The sequence below is a fragment of the Clytia hemisphaerica genome, unplaced genomic scaffold (genome assembly GCF_902728285.1).
Source record: "Clytia hemisphaerica strain Z4C2 unplaced genomic scaffold, Clytia hemisphaerica genome assembly, whole genome shotgun sequence".
NCBI lineage: Eukaryota > Metazoa > Cnidaria > Hydrozoa > Leptothecata > Clytiidae > Clytia > Clytia hemisphaerica.
Genome location: NW_027104114.1, coordinates 233471 through 259179, shown reverse-complemented (window position 1 = coordinate 259179; position 25709 = coordinate 233471). Strand labels below are relative to the sequence as shown.

The 25709-nt window shown below is 34.8% G+C and overlaps 3 protein-coding genes across 5 annotated transcripts; 2 read left to right on the top strand and 1 right to left on the bottom strand.

Moving 5' to 3' along the window:
• Window positions 1-2853: 2853 nt before the first annotated feature.
• LOC136813368 (thiamine pyrophosphokinase 1-like) lies at window positions 2854-17627 on the bottom strand. 3 transcript variants are annotated; one of them, XM_067069878.1, is made up of 8 exons: window positions 17433-17627; window positions 12605-12685; window positions 11605-11665; window positions 11323-11401; window positions 11030-11125; window positions 4989-5135; window positions 3737-3848; window positions 2854-3480 (listed from the first exon to the last, which is right to left on the bottom strand). In XM_067069878.1, the coding sequence occupies exons 1-8, from the start codon at window positions 17494-17496 to the stop codon at window positions 3359-3361; spliced, it is 762 nt and encodes a 253-aa protein (XP_066925979.1). In that variant the 5' UTR covers window positions 17497-17627; the 3' UTR covers window positions 2854-3358. The 3 variants fall into 3 exon arrangements, with proteins under 3 accessions (XP_066925979.1, XP_066925980.1, XP_066925981.1); XM_067069879.1 differs by having other exon boundaries at window positions 17429-17484; XM_067069880.1 differs by lacking the exon at window positions 4989-5135.
• On the top strand, window positions 7664-10583 carry LOC136813367 (probable basic-leucine zipper transcription factor Q). The gene is made up of 4 exons (XM_067069876.1): window positions 7664-7866; window positions 8350-8436; window positions 8738-8816; window positions 9118-10583. The coding sequence occupies exons 1-4, from the start codon at window positions 7813-7815 to the stop codon at window positions 10416-10418; spliced, it is 1521 nt and encodes a 506-aa protein (XP_066925977.1). The 5' UTR covers window positions 7664-7812; the 3' UTR covers window positions 10419-10583.
• Window positions 17628-19130: 1503 nt separating the features above from the next.
• On the top strand, window positions 19131-25305 carry LOC136813366 (RNA polymerase-associated protein LEO1-like). The gene is made up of 9 exons (XM_067069875.1): window positions 19131-19386; window positions 19787-19839; window positions 20741-20938; window positions 21247-21370; window positions 22373-22557; window positions 22898-23077; window positions 23646-23831; window positions 24218-24380; window positions 24809-25305. Exons 1-9 carry the CDS (start codon window positions 19185-19187, stop codon window positions 25045-25047), a joined length of 1530 nt encoding a protein of 509 aa, XP_066925976.1. The 5' UTR covers window positions 19131-19184; the 3' UTR covers window positions 25048-25305.
• The last annotated feature ends 404 nt before the right edge of the window (window positions 25306-25709 follow it).

The window sequence follows — 25709 nt, the reverse complement described above, 5'->3', positions numbered from 1 at the left end:
CGACATTTTGGTTATGGGGAGTTCTCGAGAGGAGATTCTTATGGCAAGAGACTCTTTGATATTTCTAATACAAGGTCTGGGTTTCATCATAAACATTCAAAAATCCCAACTAGAACCATGCTAGGAGTTGGAGTTCTAGGTGTGACAGTGAATTCAGTGAGGATGGAGTTGACTTTACCATCGGAAAAAATAGAAAAGATTGTCAGCCAGTGCGAACAGATTCTGTCCCAAACAAAGGTGAATCTGATGGCTCTGACCAAACTCCTGGGGAGGTTAATATCGTCAGCAGTAGCAGTGTTGGCAGCACCACTGCATTACAGAAAGATTCAAAGATGACAGATAAAGGGGCTGATAAGAGGTTCTTACCAATCAGAAATAAGCCTGTCTGGGGAGGTGAGACTAGAGTTAGAATGGTGGAAGGAAAATCTGAAATTGTCAAAAGTCTCCGTTAAAGAAGAACCCAGACATGGTAAAGTTTACGGATGCATCCAAGAAAGGCTGGGGAGAAGATTGTCAGGGGAAACGAACAGGGGGCATGGTCAATGAAAGAAAGTGGACTGCATATAAACATTCTAGAATTGCTTTGTTAGCAATAAAAACATTCACACATACCCCCCCCATCATTCAGATGGACAACGCTAGACTCTTCCTACATAGTGAAAATGGGGGGTAATCAGAGCCAGGTGTTGTTGAAATCGAGTCAGGAAATTTTGAATCATGTACTATCAAAGGGGACAATTACTGTGGAATACCTTCCTGGAAAACTAAACAAGACAGCAGATTAGGAGTCGAGAAACGTCAAGGACTTCAGCGAGTGGAAACTAGACCGAGAAGTTTTCAGACAGATCACAAGGAGTCTGGGCCACCCACAGATAAATCTCTTTGCCTCTCGAGTGTCGTACCAGTTTCCTCAGTATGCTTCGTGGAAACCAGAGCCATTTTGTCTCAGGATAGATACCTTCCAAATGTTCTGGGGAGGTCATCCAATGTATACATTTCCTCCGTTTTGTCTGATCGGCCAAGTACTAAACAAACCCGTAAACAAAGTAGCCCAAATAATTCTAATACCAGTGTGGCAAGGTCAGTCATGGTACCTAAAACTGATGCAAATGTGTGTCCAGAGATCATTACTGGTCCAACCGTTCGCTGTCGGCAAACCCTCAACGAGAGTGGCATCCTAGAGGATGGACGTTGTTAGATGATGAACGAGTTAGAACTCGAGAATGAATACTAACTCTAGCGGCCTGGCGAATTTAACGAAAACACTGGAAGTAGAAGGAATTTCAGGAAAGGCAGCCAACCTTATTTCAAGTGCCAGACGAAAGAGTTCAATCTCTCATTATGAACCGGCCTGGGGGAAATGGGCTAGCTGGACTTTCCATTGAAGGTTGATCCAGTTTCATGCTCTATAAATTTTATTCTAGATTTGTTGGCGAAATTGTTTGATAAAGGCTTGCAATACAACACTATATGCACTTACAGATCGGCGATTTCAGCATACCACAACCCAGTTGAAGGAAAACCAATTGGTCAGAGTTCTAGAATCAGTGCAGTAATGACAGGTGTTTTCAATCTTAGACCACCATTACCCCGTTATACGTTTGTGTTGGATGTGTCGGTTGTTTTAGGCTTTATTCTTAGGTTGCCAACTGACAACTCCATCTCAAATAAGGATTTGACCCTTAAATACCCCCCCCCCCAGTGGACCTTCAATTCACGCAATCACACAAACTTTTTTCCCAAATTCACACATTCACGCAATGTTTTTTCACAATTCACGTAATTTTTGTTCACACAAAGATTTCCAATTCGCACATCACGCAAGTGAAAAAGCCCATTTACGCATTTACGCAAACCACTGTGGGGGGGGGGGGGGGTAGGTAAATTGGTTTCTCTTCTTGCAATGGCTTCTGCTGTTAGAGCTTCAAAAATCTGTTAATTTGATACTAGATACTTGGTGAAAGGTAAAAGTTCATACCAGTTTCACTTCATTAAATTGACGAAGTAAAACGATTGACCAGTATTTGTCGAGGTCTAAAGAATGGAGGTCTGAACAAGATACTCAGCTTCTGTTGAGTCATATAAAGCCTCGGGACCAAGTGGCAGTAAAGACAGTTTCCAGATAGCTCATGGCAATGTTGAAACTTGCGGATAGACATGTACACTTTTACAGGTCATTCAACACGGTATGTTTCTACCTCAAAAGCAAAGGCAGTGGGCATCCCCTTACTGGATATTGTGAAACGAGGATTGTGGTCTTCGAATTCAATGTTTAAGACTAGGTATTGTCGGGACATTAAGGAGGGATCCTGTCTAGTTATGATAAAGTACTTTTAAAAGGAGCTTTGAACAAGGTGGCTAGAAGCGATGGCTTCAAGTTATGTATTATAGGTATGTCGCTCTGCAGGATTAGATCTAGAGAGATTTCACGACGTGAAATTGAGGATTGTGCAAGGGCCGAAGGCCTGCAATGCAATCCCGATTTTACTAGTGACATCGAAGCTATAGATCTGATCCTGCCTCCCAACCTCTCGCCATAATCATAGTTTCATTTTGCTTATATTTTAGGTAACTTTCGCGGTAGACGAGGTCGTTGGGGCTGGGGTTTTGATTGAATCGATCCGGTGTTCAACTTCATGTATTTATAAGTTCGTACGTTTATCAAAGAAGTTCGTGCTAAATTCCTTGAAAACGGAAATCACGAATAAGTTACCACAAATCTATCAAAGTAGGCTCCAAGTTTTGACTTAAATAAGAGCGTGCATCAATCATAAAGACTTTCTCATCTTTGACGATATGTGTGTTGATCCAGGATGAGCTGGAGTTTTTATAAGATACTTCACTAATTGGTCATTTGAAGTAAAACTTTAGAAAAAGTAAAAGTTATTTTATTACAGGTTAACGACCAACCAAATCAAATAAGAGCTTGTAAAAACTTCAACTTGTCCCGTAGCCCGGGGTCCACTTAGAGCTTTTTTATGGACTTTTTGGCGCTGATAAGTGGCCCGGTAGTATATGGTAATATGCTTTTGCCTAGGCGGACTGTAAAACAGTCCGCCAGATTTTAGATGTTTTTGGAAGGTAAAAACAGTATGAAGCAATATTTTAATTTGAGAATAAGGGATTACAAATCTGTTAATCGTGTTTGTTTCTCATTTTTGATTATATCCTTCAACTCCAAGTAGTTTTATTGTTATTTGGATTTTTAAATTTTTTTTTTCAAAATGGCGACCTCGCCAAATGCTCCTAGTCTACTTCACTGGACTCAGCGTCATAAAAAATTATCAAAAAGCAAAGTTCAGCCAGAAGTAGACTCTAGTCTACTTGTCCCGTTGACTAGAAAGTTCCAGCGTTAGTTTCAACTTTTGATTCCAAAGGTGATAAGCAGTGGATGTGACGTGTCAACTGTCACGTGATCAACATTTTCACCGAACGCATTTGATGTGCTCACCAATGAACCGAACTCCATCGAGTCACCGTCTAAATATCAATGAAATAGTAGGAATCTGGGAAGCCACTGTGATTAGAGGAACCTACGGTTGTGGGGCTAGACACTAGTATTTTAAGATTTATTTCATTGAGCTTAGACGTTTGATGAACATAGATATTCCATCACTCAGAATATCAAATGAATGTTTGATGCCATTAATGTTGACCAGCAAAATACTGGTTAAGTCTATGTAACATTAGATAATGCAGACACTATTTCGAAAAAAGGTATGGAAAGGAATCTTACCCAAATTCCATTTGAATCCGGTTGTGGTGACTTTCTCTGCTTTGCATGCGATAGGAATTAAACTACACCATCCACCTTTCAACTCTCTCTCCACCTTTATTCTTGTCTTTCCCTGGAGAATAAAATGAAATATCGCGAGATTATAGTATAGAGTATAGAGTGGGCAAAAAAATATGGTCAAACAAAAAGAATGCTGATGACAGAGCAATTAGTGCCATAGAAATTCTATTTCTCTTTTTCAAGTTGCGCTAGAAAATCCTCATAATCGTTCCAATTAGACACTTTTCTCGTGTCAGATACATCATAGAATATGATACATAATACATTCCAAAAAAATTAATCTGTCATTAGTTTTTCATTGTTTGAGACATTTCGTTCATTGTTTATAAAATTCGTCAGATAAATATATTTTTGCCCACCCTGTACAGGGTGTCCCTAATTAAAGTATCGATTTTGAACATGCGATTGAGTAGAAAAGTTTGTGTGTGTTATCGCTAAAATATAAGAACGTTCTCCATCACACAGGCTTATTACAAAAGGTAGTTACAACGTATAAATTAATTGTAATGACGCACATAAAACTTTCTACTCATAGTTGTGTTTCGACTCGATACTTTAATTAGGGACACCCTGTATTTATCACAAATAAGAAACAATAGATAATTTTATCTTACATGCAAAATGACCCTCATGCGAACAAAAATCAAACATAAATTATTGAAACATTTTGCAGCATTCTCCTCAAACTCCTTAAATCATATCCATTCATGGAACATGTCTCCATGCAATTGGTTTTATGGCAAGAAAAATTATCAGGAATTTCTCCACGAGTTATTTTACAACTCAAAAAATTTCTCCATCACCTTTGCCAACCAAGCGTCTAATTTCTAATTTGCCAGGGACTCTATTCTACAGGGTGTCCGGAAAAAAAGAATCGAGTTCGAACATGATTCTGAGTAGAAGGTTGTTGCGTGTGTTTAACAAAATGTAAGACAATATATACCAATACAATAATTGTTTTTACAATAGTCATTATGATTAAAAAAAAGTTACCCTAAAGTTATTAAGAATTGTTTTTTGTAAAAGTTATTCATAAAAGATGTCTTATGAGAATTAAAATGACACAGAGAGAAACTTTGCAAATTTAGTGAAACACAAGGAAGAACTTTCTTTCTATAGAAGTGGTACGACTCGATACTTTTTTCCGGACACCCTGTATGTACAGTAACACGATTTCGAAATCGTTTTAAACCTTGTCGACGAGAAAAGCGATATCATCATCAGTGATCAAATAACACGGTTTTTTGGTCTTTTCTTTCAATTGAAACATCGTGTTGATGTTAGCCATTGTCTGGTCCAACCGTCCTCCAAATGCTGGGTAAGCTACCAAACAATCAAACTGCACGAATCAACAAAAAAAGAAAAGTTTACCTTAGCACATAGTCAGAGCTTGTTTTCTTCATTATTTGAACTAAAGACCTTCCGATTACGTATAATTATCAAATGTAATTTCCTTATATAGGTGTAAGGTAAATCATCATCCTTTTGATGCTATGAAAATACCCATTGTTCTGATTTTCACTTTGAGCCTCTGTTAGAATGTTGGGGATTCAAAAATACTCTGTACCTTTAATCATAAAAATGGTCTGGTCTGTAATTTTTCAAAGTACCTATGAGAGGAGGGAAGACAAGCACTCAGTGAACAAAAGTAGACTTTTTTAGTACTTTTTACAAAAATGACTAAAGTTACAAAGCAAATGAAAACCTGATTTCTCTAAATGACTGTTAAAAGGTTACATATTTTCATAACGTATTTCCACAAATTAAAACAATAGGCTTTCAAATATTCGGGCAAAAAGGGGTACCCTACAACCTAACCCAATTGGCTACCGCAATTGGCTATGTACCCTGCTTTTTAGACCAACCTATCTACTCTCGGGTACCTAATAGCCGGGGGGTTTTGAATAAGCGGGGGGGGGGGGTTGGAAAAAAATCTCAAAAAACTAAATAAGCGGGGGGGGGGTTTGGAATAAAAACGTCCTGGGTGGAAAATTTTTGAAAAGGAGGCTAATACAGCGAATTAGGACAAAAGAGGGAACTTTCAAAAACATTTTCCCAAAAATTAATAAGCTTGGGGGGTTGGAATAAGAATGTCCTGGGTGGAAAATTTTCGAAAAATTAATTCGCGGGAGGGGGGACGGCTATTAGGTACCCGAGAGGAATCTAAACCCATTGGAATCTAAAAACTCACCTACCTTAATCCCATTAATTTTCGCGCCTTTAATTTTCACGCAGCTCTTAAAATAGAATATCGCGCATCCTTTAATTTTCGCGCATCTTGCAATTTCTTGGATATTTTCTGAGTGTTTTGACGATTTAAAGTGAGTTTTACTCACTTTCAGTGTGTATTCAAGCTAGATTTTACATCCCAGAGGCATATTTACCACGAAACGAGGTCCCATTTATTAAAAGAGCCCTAAGATGAGATTTCTACACGATCAGAACGATTACTAATTCATCCACCCTTTAATTTTCGCGAAAATTAATGAAATTAAGGTATTAATTTTTATGAAACATTTAGTTTAAAAATCCTGACTTTAGTATCTGGGGAGAGAGTTTCATGTATTTGAGAATATTAATTTTTTGGGCTTTACGATGGGTACTATACTTGTAAATCACAATTTAATGTACAAGATCTGATTTACTGTTTAATTATCTCTGATTTTTATGATTTTGATTTCAAATTGATTAATGAAAAAGGGTACAAAATTTTTTTTTGAGATATACCCCTCGGGTTTTTATCACCCGTTGGCAAATTTTCACAGTCGGTGTAAATCGAATCTGAGTCATAGATTTATAAAGCCAGAAGGGCTAGATGTCGTGCTTTAAGCTTTTCCAAGCAAGAAAAAGTGAATATCACCAAAAATATTGCCGTTATTGTTTTTGAAAATCCCCGAAGTTTCTGATTGGTCCAAAGCACGACATCTAGCCCTTCGGGTTTTATAAATCTATAGTCGGAGTCGGTAGAGGAGTACTGCTTGTTCGTTAAAGAAAAGGTTTATATAGTGAGAGAGGTTTAATTTAAAGAACTTACCTAAATAGACAAACATGTTTGACAACGAATGAAGTTAAGGGGAGGAAGGAAAAACCCGTCACGGTCAAATCTTGACGTAAAAATCATCATAATTTAATTTTGGGCGCGTGCCGTATGTAAATTTAAATCAATTTGAATAATTTAGCTTATCAAATCAGTTGTTAAAAAGTAAAAACAAGTTAAAAGATTAATCCAATTTCAATTTCAATATTTTGTTATCAATAAATCTATCCACGCATGCGCATATTTCATTTTCATGTTTTTAATAACGAAACAAATATCCGCGAACTTTATTTACGATTACCAGATTATAACAGGGGGGTGAAGAAAAAGAAAAACAATAGAAATTTCGGCAGTTCAAGGCGCCAATCCAAAATAACCTTTACATTTTGCGGGAAAGGAAATTCAAAATCGATCAAAAGAAAATCTAATCCACGAGGGCGCGCGTTCGTTAAACTAGAGAGTCTTATTTGAACGTTCATTGGGACATTAAAAAGACGTCTCAGAAAAGAGACGCGCGTCTTACTCACCGTCAGGTGTAAGTGCTATTACAATTCTATTGTAAAGTTGTTAAAAGGTGTCAATAGGTCTATTTAAAATAGGTTAAGCGAGATCCTTTGAAATCCTTTCATAAAGTGTTAATAATTACTTGTTATAAACGCCGACACCATTCCTTTAGTGTATCAACAATTAACTAATCAATCAAGGGTGGTTTCTATAATCAGTAAGGTTATTAGTACTGTGTAATCTGATGTCATATGGAAACCACCCCTTAATAAGCGTCAGGTGTTGATTTTGAGAGAGAAGAGAGAGATTACTTTTTATGAGTGAAACAATTTCTCATATGAAACCTTTTGCTTTTCCATGCGTACATTTTATTGAGAAAAAGGTTTGGAAGAGAGTGCAGAGTTTTGGTTACAAACAGATATTATAATTTTGGGAAATAATTTCATTTATTTTGGGAATTTTGTTTTGATTTATAATGGAAAGCGGTGAAGAATCGAATGATTATGGAAATGGACCTGTTAAAAATAAGGTGAATTTTGAGTTCTGTCTTTGTACAAGGTGCTTTTTTATTGTTCGACGCTTTTAAAAGAACCCTCAAATTAGGATTAGGTTTCGATGGGTTTCAATCCGTTGATCTCTTTATCAAATATTTTTTAAACCAAGGCTGACATTCGGCATTGATATAGATAAAATCGAACAAGAGGCCCTCCTGTTAAGTTTTGTACAAAGTACTTTCAACCTTGACAATATACTGTGCTCGAAATTTAATCTTTTCATATTACGGTAGTGGTTTTAGAGGTATAGTCCAGTAATGCAAGCTGATAATGTAATGCTCTAGCGTCTAACAAATCTAACGAACCAAAACTTACGATGAATTTTCCTTTTAATTTGAATTTCAAAATCATTACTGTCAGATTATTTTCTTGCATTCTAAGGTAGAAGTAGAATAGCGAGCTAAAGTTTAACTTTGTAGTCATGCTAACTGTTAACTGAACTTCTTTCTTATCTCCAGATGCGTAAACAAGAAGTAGAGCGAAAGAGAAGATTACGAATGGCCAACGCGCTTGATCAAATCAAAGACATCCTACAAGAAAATACGGTATGTCTTATTGTATACAGTTGTAATACCTGTACTTATACGCATTATGGGTAACGCGTTATAGTTCTTGTTTTGGCAACTTTTGTGCCAATAAATCTTGGCTATTTTGATGAGTTTTCTAAAGGTAATTTGCCAAATTCGCTAGTCTTATCTTAACCATTTATGGTTATAAAATGTATTAATCCATCTAATCTTATTATATGATTTGCGAGGGGTATTGCCATAAAATGTTATATATTCAAAAGCCTATATCACTTCAAATTTTACATCTGTTGATATTAGATTTAATTATTTTCTTCAGGGATGCGATTTGAAGAAAGCAGACAAAGTGGAGGTATTGGAGTCTACTGTCAAATTCCTCAAAGAACGAAAGCAATCACGTAAGTCTTCATCTGTTCTCATTCATTTCATAATGTTAAACAGTTTATCAATTCTTCAAATGCTATTCCATTATAATCGACGTGTAATTCGATTGACGAAGTTAACTTGTGACCTTAAAACGTTAACTATACGATAAAAACGACAAAATATTGAACAAAAAACACCCACTCAACACATCTCTTAAAATCAGCCTTATTGGATGCCTAAAATTGATGAATGCTTGAGAAAGCAAGACTTTAAGTATTAGAAAAAGTTTCTCCGTTTATTTCAAAATATTTCTTATTTTTTTATTCTGTTCAGAACAAGAAGACAGTTTCTGCTCTGGTTACAATTCATGTCTTGTTGAAATGTCTGGTAGCCTTATGACCGCAGACGATATAGACTACAACACTAAATCAACACTATTAATGCTCATCTCCAAAATGTCTACAACACGTCACACAGCACCTGCTAAGAAGATGATTCAAGACGAAAAGCAAAGGAATAACCAGGTTCAACAACAGAATGGAAACAGTAAACAGCAACAAATTTACCAGCAACAACATTCAGCATACCAACAAAGTAGTATTAAACAAGAACCATTTGACAACCAAATCAGCTATCTACAAGATCGCCAAAACCGTCAAACAAACGATCAAAGCAGTTTCAGACAAGACCCCTCTGTACAAAGATGTAATATCAAACAACATGCTCCACCGCAGCACCACAGTTACAACAACCAATCATATCCTAGCAACAAACAAGAATATCATCCAGTTCCCCAACAGTCCAACTATAGACCACACCATCCGGAACCTCAGCATTGCAACTTCAAGCAACCATCAAATGATATGAATTCACCATTACCAAGTCCAGTCTATCCATCAAATAGTACACCACAATATCACCAGCAGCATCAAATCCATCAGCTACCAGCAAATAACCGAACACCTGTGACATTACAACACCAACCTTACATTCAGCCAGAGAAAAGATCTCCTCTTTCAAACATCAAAAATATCAATCCAAGTCCACCATCTACACAACAAGTTGTTATTAAAAAGCAAACAAAAGGGATGAAGAGATGTCATTCCGATACTACCATGGAAAAAGAAAATTTCAAGAAAACTAGAATGGAGGAGCGCCAGGTAGCACCAACAAACACCAAAATTGAGTTTAAACCTTCTCCAGTCGAGAACCAAGCATTCCATTTTCCAAACAATGGTAGTATATCAGTGCCAGCAAATCATACTATTGACAATACTAACATTGCAGTATTACAGAAAAATGCTGAAGGGAAATTCACTCGAATCTCAAATATTCCTCTCAAAGCACTATTAGGTAATATTGAAGTATTCAAAACAAAAGACTTGAATTCAATGAGCGATGTTAAAATTCGACCAAAACAAACGAAACCAGTCGCATCATATCGCACTACAGATCAGAGCAATAAAGCATTATCAGCTTCGCATCCTAATGGTTTTAGCTTCATGAAACTTTTACAAGAAGAAAATATTGACTCTGAAGGAATGAATTCCTACCACAAACAAAAAGAACAATCTGATAAATGTCAAGTCATTTCAATGCCTCCAATCGGAGCCTATATTGTAGATTCCTCTTAAAATTTATTATGCCAATTTTATCCTCTGAATTGTTTTATAATTGTACATAAATTTATCGAAATGTTAATATAATTTCAAAATGTTAATATAATTTCAAATTGTATATAAATATTAAAATTATCCATTTCATTTTCAATAATGCAAAGATAAATCTGAAATTCAGGATAGCTTTTTCTTGAACTTTAGTAAGATTTCCCGGCTTTCATTTCTTTGATCATAAAAAATTTGTCTTCTCTGTCTTAAAACTATGCTTTATCAAAGTGTTGTTGTGGTATAGTAGCTATCAGCATTGTTTGCTGTGCAGGCAAACAGGGTTCGATTCCCACACAGGATGGTTAATTTTCATATAATAAGCAGTGATCAAGGTTAAACAGAAATGCGACAAGATTCTTCAAATTTAGCAGAATTTTGATTAATTTGGAGATGCAAAAGTTCCTTTCTGTATCTTCTTTTTGGAAGAAAAAGCGCTGTACACTTGACTAAAATAATCACATAACCTTGAATCCAAACTTTCAATATTAGAATCCTTAGAATCCTCGAAAATGAAAAGAACAAATACTTAGATTAAGTTACTTCACTTTTTTGTGATTCTTGGTACAGGATTGGATTACCTCAATTCCTTTTTGATGACATTCCTCTAACGCAAACATTGCAGTCTTAGTGAAGTCTGTATTATCCTGATCGTACAAAAATTCTAATTTGACATTCTAAAATAAAAATTGTTGGTGAAATTGTTAAAATAGTGTTCATTTTTTCAAAATTGCTTTCAAGGCTACTAAAGATTTGACTCGTTATAAAAATGTTCTTAAATATTTAGAGTGTCATTCTTGCTTACTTAATGATCAATAGAAGAGGCATTGAAGATCTCAATCACAAAGTGTTTTTTCAACGGTTTCATACTTACCTTTTGTAAATAATATGTCTTTGTTGTTTCTTTCAGACTGTCCAAGTCGCCACAAATGAAATCAGGAATAAAGTTTTCACTAAAAGGAAGAATATAAAACATAGCTTAGTCGTTTTGAAGAAAACAGTTCAAACAAGCTTTTTCTGCTTGAGTAATGATAGTCTTTCTTCTTTGAACAGGGACAGTAAAGTAGAATTCCATTACGACAAAATTTAGAATTGTTAAGGTTAAAATACAATTTCAAATATTTATAAGAAATTGCAATTAGAGAAACTAGGATACCTGTCTTTGGATGCATCAAAAAGTCTGTTAGAGCCACCATCACAACAAAATTTTGTACAGGCTAAATAATAAAGAATTTTTTTAATAATCATATTGAAGGTTGAGATCATGGCTGGGTATACTGAAGTTAAAGATAGCAATTAAATCTCTGGGAAAAATAGACCTTTTGTAGACAATGCTTTAGAACGCCATGACACAATGTCACGTTGAATAATTAAAAGCTCCAGCTTCACAATAAGAACTCAGGAAAACATAATTAGCAAATATAAGGAATTGAATATTTTCTTATCATTGTTTTGACAGTGGAGTTTTCAATCATATTCAGAATTTCCTTGCATTCCATGAAAGGTTTATTATACATCTTAGTAATAATAAGTAAAACAACCAAGTCTGGAAACGATGCCTTTGCCAAATTATTATCCAAGGATGACAAAACTTTCTTATTCCTGGCAAAACCTTCATTGCACATTTCTAGAATTTTTGACAAACTAGCAAAAATATTTTCCTCTGTTCTGTACAACAAGAGAGATAATTGTTTGCTTAATATTTCTGGGAATACTTTTTTTTGCACTTTTATAACCCGTCTATTATCTGTGAAAATCCCCCTTCTAATCCTGATAACCTTTCAGTCAGGCAATTCCCTCAATTGCAGTATCCCTTATTTAAAGATAGCAAAAGAAGGACGTTTGACTGATTGGCATCAATGATAGAAAATTCTTTAGAAGCCAGAGAAGGAAAAACTTTTTTTTAATCAGTGATTCAGCTAATCCTATCTTTTGAATCTTTCTCATCCCTAAAAAAGGACGTTTGGATTAGAAGGGTAACCATCGACATAAAACTAGCCTTCCAACCTAAAGGAAAGCAGGAATATAAAGATATATATAGTGTGATATATTTCTGCTTTTTATTTGTATTTCATTCACTTGTCACAGGTCAATGCAATAAAATACCACAGGGAGATGTGCACCATTTCCAGACTTGGTAAACAACCTAAGCTTACATTTTTTCCATAGTGTAGTAAAAGTCGAGTTTACTGTGAATGGCAGATTCAATACAAGTAACAAAATCTTTTGTTGAATTCCTATAAAACAAATATACCCCTACAAAAGACTGACAAACAGTACAAAAAATTACCAGTTGGGTATTTACAGGTATTTAAGAGAGAAAAAGCAATTATCGGTTTTTTCAATGATGAAATGCTGAATAAGCAAAATGTGTTGGCCTTATAAGGGCAAAGATATCAGAGGCGTTTGAAAATTGTATAAAATTATACAATTTTCAATAAAAATATTTTCAATTTTTTGTTGCCCAATAACATGAAAAGTTCTAAAACTATATGCAAAAATATCCAGCATCAATGCCGAAACATGCAGCCAGAAAGAAACAACATAACCACCATTTTAAGTTTGTTTACATACTGCAGGTACATATGACTTGATTTGCTAGCCTGCATTCCCAACAAACTGACAAAACCAGTTAAAAACAAAGAACTAATCAAGACACAGTGGGCCTACTTACAAGGGTGTCAAATACCATGTGTTCAATAATAAAATAACTTTTTTTTCCACCAAAAACGATAATAATTTCTGCCTGAGAAAACTATAATTTTCATTTATTTCATTTTTTTTTTACTTTTCTGCTGATTCAGCATTTCATCTTTGAAAAAATTGCAGTTTTTGGCAATAATTTGCAAAACGAGCAATTAAATGTTTTTATCTTAAAACCCAACTGACGCAATAGATGTTTTGCGAACGCGACAGTCTTTTGAATAACTAATTACTTCATTACTTTCCCTCAGCCAATAAAAAACATGTTAAATTATCTTGTCCCTAGGTAACTGCTGTGGAGTAATTAGTTATTAAAAAGACTGTTGTGTTTGCCAAGGCGTCAATCACAAATATCTTCATTTCGCGTTCTCGTTGGGTCTAAAATATGGCGGGCCAAAAGGCTTTTTAATACTAACTTTTTTTTATAATATCAACTTTCTTTTATAATACTAAATTTTTTTTATAATACTAACTTTCACTTTTATAATACCAACTTTCATTTTTATAGTATCAACTTTTTTTTATATAATACCAACTTTTTACGGTTAGTGTAAAACGCAGGTCACAGGTCACAGGTCACGGGTCACAGGTCACAGGTCATACAAATTACAGACCGGAAAACTGTAACGCACTCGTAACATACAACTCATAACATAAGCTCCTGAAAATATTATATGTAATGTAAATGTAATATCAAAATATGTTATTTAAACGACTTAAATGACTAATCATAAACCCCAAATATTGACAACAAATGACACTTAAATTATGTAAATAATGATGTTATCTCAAGGTATGAGGTTTTGTACACCAATTAACAATAAAATACTCTTCATGAATCATAGGATGCTGACGCTGCAAGTGGATATAGATTGACAGGTTTCGAAAACAAGAAATACTCCAAGAGAGCTGTTTTAGAGAGATGAAAATAGTGACGTCATTTTATCAAAAATACAAAGCAGGGGGATAAAAATGTTGAAACATTTATAAAATATAATGTCATTGACACTATTTTCATCAATTCTTGTTATGATACCCAAGGTGATGCAGGAGATAAAATGAGATATGACATAGTGATTGTGAAATAGCTATTTTCCTGATAGGGGGCTGTTTAAAGCAAAGGTGAGATCGATATTCGAATATTTCTTTATTCTTTGTACCATATAACATACGTAAAATGCGCATAACATTGAAAAGATATTTTGTTTACATGTGTGATATAGATGTAATATATACAAGTATTACAGGTCCGTGTTATACACGGCATAAAACGCGAAATCACGTGGTAAGCACCTGGGTAGATTTTTAGCTTTAAAATAGTTCTAGATCAATAAAATACCCTTGGAATTATATTTTTGACATCAACAACTGTTTTTCAAACATTTTCTTTGTGTTTTACAGTAATTGAAGCTGACCTGTCAACACTGACCTGTGACCTGTGACCCGTGACCTGTGACCTGTGACCTGTGTTTTACACTAACCGAACTTTTTATTATAATACAAACTTTCATTTTTATAATATCAGATTTTTTTTTTAAATAGCAACTTTTTTTTATAATACCAACTTTTTTTATAATATCAACTTTTTTTATAACAGTAACTTTCATTTTTATAATATCAATTTTTTTGGTCTCGCTTAGTCAATTTTCTTTTTTCACCATGTAGACGGGCCTTTACAGTTCTTCACTGGAAAATCTACATGAGGCACATGGTCATGGATGTCCTGTCCTTGACTTGGCTGTTGGCTGCTTGGGTAAAGGTCCAAAGACTGCTGGTAGTTCAGCTTATTTTTATCATTTGTGTTGTTTGTTCTCTCTCTGGCCGGTGGATTGATTCTTCAGACCAATCAAATCGGTTGGCTAGACGCAAAAATCTTTAAATTTTTTCAAAACTTTGGACCAATAATAAGTCGTCATCGGCGCGCAGTGGCCCTGATTACCCATTACGCTTTGGGACTGTGAAATGGCATCATCCAGTCTATCAAAAAACCTTAAGTGGTCTCCAGGCTAGGTGTAATCGCGCTAAGACTCTTTCTACACTTGATCGATTATACACGCATAGTAAGCGAGACAAAAATTGGTGTCATGAAAACTAACAAAAAAAGTTGGTATTATAATAAAAAAAGTTGGTATTATAATAAAAAAAGTTGGTATTATAATAAAAAAAGTTGGTATTATAAAAAAAAGTTCGTATTATAAAAAAAAAGTTCGTATTATAAAAAAAAAGTTGATATTATAAAAAAAGTTGATATTATAAAAAAAAGTTGGTATTATAAAAAAAAGTTAGTATTAAAAAGCCTTTTGGCGCGCCATACTAAAAAGTGAGTCGGTCGGTCGGTCGTAAAAATAAATGAATTTCTTCTTCTCGTCTGACCTCCATCATACATTTTTGAAGTGTATTCTTGAAGGAAACTGCCAGTCAGCAAGCAGCCAAAACATAACCGTGTGTTATGGGTGGTTTCAAATTATGACCTTTGAACACTGTGACCTCTGACCCAAAATGGCGAATGTAATGATAAACAAAGTCAATATGCCGCAAATGCACTAGAAATCACTCGCAAAAAAATTGGCAATAATAAAATTTTTAAACGAAGGAAACGTCATCGTTAGAAAAAGTCTGACAAATTCGCCAACTCGCCGACTCAATTCTACTTAATTTTCGAGAGTCGGTCGGGCGACGCGAAAGGAAGATATTTGTGATTGCCACCAAAACATCTATATGAATTTCTTAACGACCCTGCCGATTCCATTTCCGGACTCCAGGGATTTTCTTGTTGCGTGTCTGGGGTTTACAGTCAGGCACATCCTGGCAAATGAACGGGGTATTTTTCACTTGCGACCATTGGCAAATGAACGGGGTCGAAAACGCAAGTGACGTAATAGCGCCGAATACCCAGTTTAATTGAACCGGGTTGGAAATATTTTGCTTCATTTCAAAGAACTGCATAGATGAAATTTTTTTTCCATGGGTCAATTTTGTCTTCGAAGATTGAAGAAACTTTTAATGAAAAAATAAAGTTCCCAGTTTTCTTCCTTTTTTCCCTTTTTCAGTTTGAAGTTAATTTTTATTCATTTTCACGCTTTTAGCCTGAGACGTCCTATCTCATTTACACTGGGTGACGAATACCCCATGCAAATGCTCACCCCGTTCATTTGCCAGGATGTGCCTGACTGGTTTAAACATTACTTCTTGAGACTTCCCCCAGACTGAACGCGAAGCCCGCATGATGTGCTTAAACGATCGGATGATTGCATGATGGGCGTCAATTTTGCCATTCCTATTTCGCTCGCTTTCCACGCTATAATATAACCAATAACTTAGTCGACCGCAGGTCTACCCGCGATCACGCACTCACTTATCCGGCTGCACTGTTCACTTATCCAGTCGCGCGGTTTGTTTGTCCGGGGATAGAAATATTTTTTTCGTTCCCTGGACATTTGCCCTGGACATTTGCCCCATATTGTTTGGCAGTTACATCAATATGCCTTCTTACATGTCTTTAAAAATATAAATAAAAGTAATCACGGAAAAGGACGCGAAAAAAAAAGACATAAGTGTGAGAACAGAGTAATCAAACTCGTTAGAAAAAGTACCATTAGATGTCATAAAAAATCAACCTGAATAAATGCAATCGAAATCCCAGAGAACTTCATAATTCCCCAAACAACATTACATTACTATGTCAAACTCCCATTACATAAATTTTACAATTACGTCAGAGTAGACTACGCTCGCCACCGAAGAGGTTTATTTGGAAAGGGTAATTACATTTTATTTTTCGCTTCTTTTTTAAAGATTGGCCGGGTTGGAAAAGTATGAATTTCTTTGTACATATTTTACCTACCCCAAATATTTAGGAGGCTGAATTTTAAACAAATGGTCAAGTTGAAACGAACGATAAATGTATCAAGGTCTGTTTTATTTACCCCCTGGTGACTTAACAAAAGATTACAATCCAATTATTGAAAGTTTGTCTCGGCCTTTTTATAATGAGCGAGACATACGTTCTCTGATTACGCAATTTTCATATTGACATTTTCGAGGCATTTTGATGTAACTGTTTGGGGAATTGGCAGGGTTGTATTTCTTGCTTATCACATTCAACATTCAACGTGACATCCTGACCGTGAGCCAGTGCTGGCGTGATTAAATAATCTTATTCTTTTGTTCAGAAAGTCAAGCTTAGTATCAAGATTATAGCTGATTATAGATATTTCAAGTAAACGTTTAAAAAATTTCGCTTTCAATTCAAACATAAAAAAATTCTTCTTTCTCACCTACCATTTTCACCATTCCTCAGTAAATCAAAAGGATCGAAGATAATATCATGATTACTGCAGGACATTCTTGAAAGGCAACACGTATGTATTGAATAATTCTAACTAAATTTAATTGTTGATTGGAGCTTATCATCTAGCAAAATTTTAGCTTCTACAGCTTTTGGGTTTTATTTTCTTATTTTGCTGGATTTTTTGCTACTTTCACTTTCGTTTTTTCTTTTACTATTAAACATAGGGGGTAAAAATGATTTGAAATACCCTAGATATCCACTGATATTAGATGAAGTTTTCCCCCGGACTAAACAGCAGTATTGCTCCACAACAAAGTTTAAAGCCTAAGAAGAATCGCAGTCTCGAGGCTAAAGGGTTCGAATTCAAGATGGCGGCATTTTCAATGTAGACTCGTGAGTTTTTGTTTTTGTTTTTAAATATTCTTTCAGACTTTTAGTGTTTAGTTTTCCATGCTCTCTTCTTTATATGTTTATAGTACCAAATCAAGGTACAGATATTTTTTATACACTTTACCTAGGATAGGTGCATGCATATTTCTAGCGGTATTCTACTTGCTGTACTTGGTGCTAACTCCTTTCTGCGTTTTTTCTTCGATTCGTAAGTAGATTTTTTGTTATTCAATCCGTACGGGTGAAAATCGTTTATATTGGTTAGGATCAGGGTTGGAGTTCGAGAGTCAAAATAGGCATTTAATAAAAATACTTCGATTTGTGAAGCATCTTTACGTCACATAGAACAATAAATAAAAGAAAATAGCAAAAGAACGAAGGCAAGGAATTACCCATAGCCACCATTTTGCAACCATATGGGGAATCTCGATTTTACAGAAATGGGAATCCTGATATTGACTAAAGCATCTTCTGAAAATTTCATTCTTCCCCATAAATAGACCTTTTCAACTTTCCATCCGCCATATTGAACTGTATGCAAAAATTATGGTGGCAATTTTCAATAAAGGGTACATGAAAAACTCAAACGGGACTCAATGCGGGTTAAGTAAATAAAAACTCGTAGCGAATGATGATTCAAAGAAGTGCTTAGCTATCAAAAACTTTTTCCGACATTTTTCCGTACAAGCAGTACATAACATGTCGCTGCTTTGTATATTTGTTTAAGATTTTATTTCTTATCCTTGGTTGAGTGAGAAAATTAACTCTTCTTTTCTTGTGTGTAAGTGCACTTTATAGTTTTGATTTCCATTGAAGAATCATATTCTGGTTTTTATGTTATTAGATGCTGTTTTAGAGTTAGAGCTAGCCTGACGAAGAAATCCCTACATTAATGACTTTCTAATGAAAATTAATTCTGACATCAGTTATTCAAAATATTATATGATGTGTCGTAAATTTTCAAATTTAAAAAGGTGTGGCACTTTCTACGAAATAGATATAAAGATGAGATTTTTTTAAATCAATGCACAAGTAAAAACAGAGGTTTTCTGCGCGAGAAGTGGATATAGGTTGTTGCCCCGTTAAGATATGCCTCTGATTATTTCTTTTGAAATCAAAGTATTTATTATTTTATTATTTAAGGTGCTTCAACACGTCAATTCATACAAAGAGCAAGATATATAGTGATAACACAGTCAATGCTCTCCAATTTGACGCTTATTGTGAAATGGCTTTTCCTTTAGCCTTTTGAGCTCTGTGCCAAGTCATGACACCCCCTAGGGAAATTTTGGGGGCTTTGTTTCATCATCATTTAAAAAGTCTGTATAGTGAATAGAGATAACTAAAATAAGATGTCAGAAGAAATGGTGAATCTTTTTGGCAGTGGCAGTGACGACAGTAATGATAATAACATGTCATCACCTGAAAGAGGTGGTGACAATAATGAAGAACAAGGTGACAATGATGGCCCACATGAAGAAATGCAATCCACTCAATCACAAATGAAGGATTTATTTGGTGCAGAATCAGATGCTTCAAAAGATAGCAGTGACAGTATATAATGTTTTTAATTTCAAAGTTATATTAGATGCCATAAAATGAATAGAACCACAAAGTGCTCCAAAAATATATCCGGAAATAATGAAATTGCTGGGACAAAAGTTTCTTGGTACTGTTTACATATGATTAGAAATATTCAGAATAATAAAAAACATCGATGATCCTGGATAAGCTATTCTTCTTCAATATTCTCACTTTTTCCTATTTTTTACCAAAAACAGTACTTTTTGGCATATCTTTCAAGAGTTGTATAATACAACATACCATTTAAGTTTTCTTCTGAAACTGGTAATAGTGTTGTATATTGTTAGACTCTAGGTAGAAAAATAATGAAAACTTTAGGATTAGTTATGATGGATATAAATTCCATATAAATTCCCTCCTCTTTTTCTAGGTGCAACTAGTAGTGATGAAGGAAATGCAGCAGAACCAAAAGCTTCATCGGATGTAAGTAAAACAAATTTGGTCTGAAAAGTTGCAATTTCAGCAATTTCTAATGGGTTCATGTAGAAATACCATGTTCCTTCAAAAGAATCTATTAGTAATTTCCCTTTAAAAATACAGGAATAGATGGCTTCTGTTAAATAAAAACAGAAATTTTCCTTTAAAAATACGGATAAATAAAAATATTTGGGAAATTTGTCCAAAATACGATCTCTCGCTTACCAGACCCCTTTTTTGAACGTGGTGTTGTATTTATACGGTACAATATGAAATACAGCATTTATGTATGCGTTATAAGCCAATCAGATTGCTTATATTTTTCGTGTTGATGATAAGCAAACGATATCACTCTTATTTAAAAACAAAACCTTTAAGCAATTGAAATAAAAGCATTGAAATTTGAGTTCTCCCTTTAACAGCTATTTGCAGTAAACTTCCAAATTCTCACAAGTCAAATTCAAAATGAGTATATAAATGCAGGGGTTGAAAAGATACTCAGACCCTTATAACCTCCATAAAAGTAGATGGGAAACGGGGCTAAATTCAAAATTTAATTTTAAAACTGTAACCACAAGATATTTAACTCTGTAAACAAACTAAAAAACATATATGATAGGTATTTCCAACCTGTTTTTATTACTATTTTGATTAATTTGTTAGCTTATTTTAGAAATTCATTAGGTCAAAAGAAGAGCTCAAAAGAGCGCCCATGACACCTTTCTTTTTGCACATCTTTTATAATATGTCTTCATCTTTTTTGGGTCAATCTATATAGGAATGTCTCAATTCAGTCAAAAGTTCCTCAAAAGCTTTTCCAAGATGAGAAAAAGTCATTAAGTCTTGCTAATTGTTTGGTTTTTATAACTACAAAAGTCTGTCCCTTGAACATTACTTTATACAACAGGTTAACTTTGATGAGCCAAAAGAGGAGAATAGCGACGAGGAAGGGCGTGACCCTCCACAACAAGCAAGCAGTGACAGTGATAGTGACATGGGCATTGGAAGAAATAAATCAAGTACAGGAGGTGGAGCCAGTGCTGCGCCCACCACTCAAGATCTTTTTGGTGAAGATGTCTCCTCTGACGAAGAAACTCAAGACAAAGTATGTTTTTTTCTTGAACGTTTGAATTCGCTTCAATGGTCACACTTTCTTGCCTAATTGATTCCGTCTATTATGTATGGCAAAATCATAATAATCCAAGCTGTCCCATAGGGGTTACCCATTAAACTATATGAAAATTATCCAACATGAGTTTGATATAATCAGGATATTTCTTTACTTTTTTGTATTCTCTTAAATATTCTCTTCATAATTTAGTTATTTGCATAATTGCTTCTTTGGCTGCCAAAAGATTACATTGAATTATACTGAGCACATACAATTTTTGTCATTATTCTTTTTTCTACTAGCCATCAACATCATTTCGACCTGATATATCACCTTTGTCCGGTGATGAAGATTCAATGAGGTTCAGTGAGAGGAGAATTCCAAGTCCTTCCAAAGACAAAGAAGATGAGGAAGAAGAAGACGAAGGTCTGTACACACCTCCTTTTTTGGCTAATGTTGGCTAAAATTGGCTAAAATTGGGATGTTCTCATTATTGTTTGCGATTTTCAGACGGCGTTCGGTGCACGTGTTTCCGTTTAGCGAGATTCGGCTGCTCTCATTTTTCAAACATCAGGCTTGGATGCTCTTAAAAATTGACTCGAAAAGTACTTATAATCTTTGATTTGAGGCATGCATTGTTCTTAATTAGTTCTTAGGTTCTGGCCAAAATTAAGTCTTGTCATGTTCTCATTAAGCTATTCTTAAACAAATATTTTTTGTATTTGCACAATTTCCACCTATGAATCCAGTGCTGCAAATAACGGCCGGTGACCGGTAATTACCGGTCATTTCGTAGTTTCTACCGGCCAATCTGAAGCTCAATCTTTCATTTTGTCCGGTTAAAATTTAAAGACTAGAGGCTTAGATAAATACTTAATAACGTTTCCAATTAAAAGAGGAATAGATTTTGAATTAATACAGGTGTTTAGCCAATCTAAAGGTCATTTCAGACTTTTCTAATGGGGTTCTGCCAGACCCCCTGCTCAGACCCCCTGCTCAAATTATTTTCGTTGCACTCAAAATATTACCGGCCAACTGAAATTTCCTTATTTGCAGCACTGGAATCAGTCAATGGAGGACTAATCAAGTAGGTCCAACACGTGTAGTGCAACAATTAATCTCAGTGTAATCAATGACTGAACTGAGATTTCGGACTCAGAAATTTTGCTCTACCGAACGAGCTATGCAGTCTACTAGCGATGTAAAAGTCACGAGTTTGAATCTCACTCCAGCCCTCAGTCTACAAGTTCAAATAACATTAAATTTAGATCTTTGCGCTGTGTGAATATTTTGGCTCTTTATCTACAAATTCATTCAAAGTATCTCCTTAATCCAGCTCATAAAGAGCTTTTTTTCATTACCAAAAGGCTAAATAATTGATTAGATTGAATTCATATATCACTTTATTTTCTTGTTTTATTTGTGCAGGACTCTCAATTTCCATCGAGCTTCCACGCTGTAACATATCACTGGGTAAAGAGCTGTACTTCGTTAAACTACCCAATTTCTTGAGTGTGGATACTAAACCATTCGATTCGAACTATTATGAAGATATTTCATCAGACGAGGACGAAATCTTGGATGAAGAAGGAAGAGCTAGATTGAAACTGAAGGTAAATATGAACGAAACAACTAAATAGAGAAAAGTGTTGAATTATCCTGGTTATAAACAACTGCTTTACAGTACAATACTCTATATTGAAGTAAAATGCCTTCGTCATATATTTTTTTCGGCTTCAAAAATCACTGGAATTAAGAAGATTGCTTTATGAAATTCGCTTCGTACATCTAAATGACGCTTCGTACTCCGGCCAATTTATTTGCAAGTTACAGTCAATGAAAGTGCCTCCAACTGATTTCAAAGCCACAATACCTATTGTAAAAGGGTGTAGGTAATTATCATCTTTTGTCTGAACAAACAAATTTTCAACTCTCTCCCTTTGTACTTTTCAGGTGGAGAACACAATTCGCTGGCGTTACTCCAAAGATAAGGATGGTGAAGAGATCAAAGAATCAAACTGTCGTTTCGTTCGTTGGTCTGATGGCTCGCTGTCCATGCATCTTGGTAACGAAGTGTTCGATGTCTTCAAAATGAAAGTCGACGGTGAACAAAATCACCTCTTCGTTCAACAGGTATGTGGTTGGATTTTCATAGGAAATTGTCTAATTAGATGTAAGTTGACTGGTTCGATGTCTTCAACATCCAGGTTCTAATGGCTTCACCAAAAGTAAAGTTACACTTGCTATAAAACCCTACTCCCAGTTCATGTTGTAAGCGAAAATCAATAAAAGTGAGTTTTATACTAATAGTTTGAGTAAAGAAAACGAGTTTTCAGTCAATTTCATACTCCCATAGAATTTGCCAACTTTTTGGTTACAGAAACGGCTAGTTGATTGATTGACATTGAGATATCGACATAGCTACCAAACAATGAATAAGTTTTTAAAAGGATATTTGTACAAGCTATATCAAGGGCGATGCCTTTATCAAAACGACAGTTTTACGACAGTTTTTAAATTCCTGGGCAGTTTTATTGTACGCCGTAGTTGTGCGTGTTCTTCTTAAAATGAATCGAGGTTTAAACATTGTTTGTGAGGCGTCCTTTTAATCCTTACTTTCAAAGAACGAAAAGCTATTACAGTTTATAGAATGGTGCTGAAATTTTCCAAAGATATTAAAGACTTGGTCTTTATTTTCCAGGGAACAGGTCTTCAAGCACAAGCTGTCTTCAAGAACAAACTCTCCTTCCGTCCTCATTCCACTACCTCTCAAACACATCGAAAGATGACGCAATCTATTGCAGACCGTATGAACAAAGCACAGAAAGTCAAGATGATGCCTGCTATGGAAAAAGATCCTGAATCACAACGAGAATCTGCTTTGAAGGTAAAACCTATTCATAATATTTGCATCTTGTGGGCCCACTCCCTTTCTAAAGGAAGCGCTCTAACCTTTCCAAAAATCTATAATTATTGTAGTAAAGAGTAAAAGAGGGTTAAGTAATAGGGGAGGGGTAGATTTTCAAAGGAAGGGATAGGATTTTTAGTATATTTTGTGATAATGTGCCATAAAGCTTGTTTTTTTAAAGGCTTTTTATTTTTAGCAGTAAATTTTTGTAAGACTTTTAAGTTAATAAGTATGTGAAAATATTAGAATAAAAAATATTGTCTTGAAAGATTGACTTGAAATGGGAGAAAAGGAAGATAAGCTAATTTTTAAAGGGCCCCTAGATTTCTTGATATTTTCAATCTGTTTTTTTTTTTTCAATGTAGAAAGAAGACGAAAGATTACGAGCAGCTAACCGTCGTGAAAGTCAACAACGACGCATGCGCGAGAAGAGCCATTTGAAAGGGTTATCGTCAGGTTATTTGAATGACAATGATGATGACGACGGTTATGAGAACAGCATCGCTGCCATCAAAGCTGATTATAAAAGTAAGTATGATTAAGAAATATTAGGAATATACCTAAAAATACCTAGGTTTACTTTAAGGGAGCTAATTATTTCGCCGGAACTTTTTCGCTTTTTCGCGGTTTCTTTCCAAGAATTTAATTGATAATTTTCATGAAACATTAAAATTATCTTACGTAAATTTCCCTCTTCGCAAATACAAGAAATGTGCTTTATCTAATTTTCTTTGGAAAATACAATAAGCATAATGAGTATTCCGCGCTTAAAAATAAACATAACGTTCGTGAATACTTTCTCCAAGATGAAAAACGTTAACGTTAACAAAAGAAGGTCTTTCTGTAATCTAGTATTTAGTCTGTACTTTCAGTAATTTTTACCATTTTTACAGAAGGGGTTCTTACCATAATGTATTTAAAACCAGCTCAAACGTTACTATTTTTCTTTCTTGCAGATAAGAAACGTCGACCATTAGACATTTACGATGACGACGAAGACGAAGAAAGTGAGGACAGTGCAAAAGAAGATCGCCTTCGTAAAGCCAAACAACTGAACGATGACGATGAGGATGACGACGGCGACGAATTTGATGCCGACACACGTCGTAAGAGAGACGAACTTGCTACGCGCAAAAAGAAAGCTGGTCGGAAGATTATTGAATCAGATGAAGATTCGGATGCTGAGAGTGATTAAGGGTGATTATCGATGAATGATGGAGCTCGTCCTACTTTTCTAGGGTGCTATCTATGATGTGCCTAATGTATATAGCGGTCAGATTTTGTGTTATGACAGGTTTACCTTGAGGGCTCTGACCATAGTCGGAAAATTAATTTTAGTATCTGAACATAAAAGTTATGTTTTAGATTCTTTAACACTTTTGACAAAGAATTGCCTTTATAAATTGCTTTTTAATCAAACCCCTTAAGAGTAATTTTAAGAATTTAATTGCAAAAATGACATTATCAACTTTAAAAAGACGTTAATAATATGTTGCATCACCTTCTTTTATAAAAAGTGCTGAGTTTTATTGGGTAATTAACCTTTTTGTTTCGAATTTTTTTCAAACTGTCCGCAAAGAATTGAACTCTTTTAAATTTTTCGGAAAAATTTTCTAAATTAATACATCAAAAGTTATGGTTGTTTTTCTAGGAAAAATTGGGATGGAAAATTGTTCAAAAAGCACTATTTTTAATATTTTGAAGGAAATAAGCTTTTAGAAAAATTTTCTGAAAAACTAATTCTAGTTTGATAAAAGATACACCATCTACCGCAAAAATCTTTTCAAAATGTTTTTTCTTCGCCGAAACTAAGCTCTTCAAAGTCAAAATACTCTTCTTCGCAAAAGTCTTCATTTT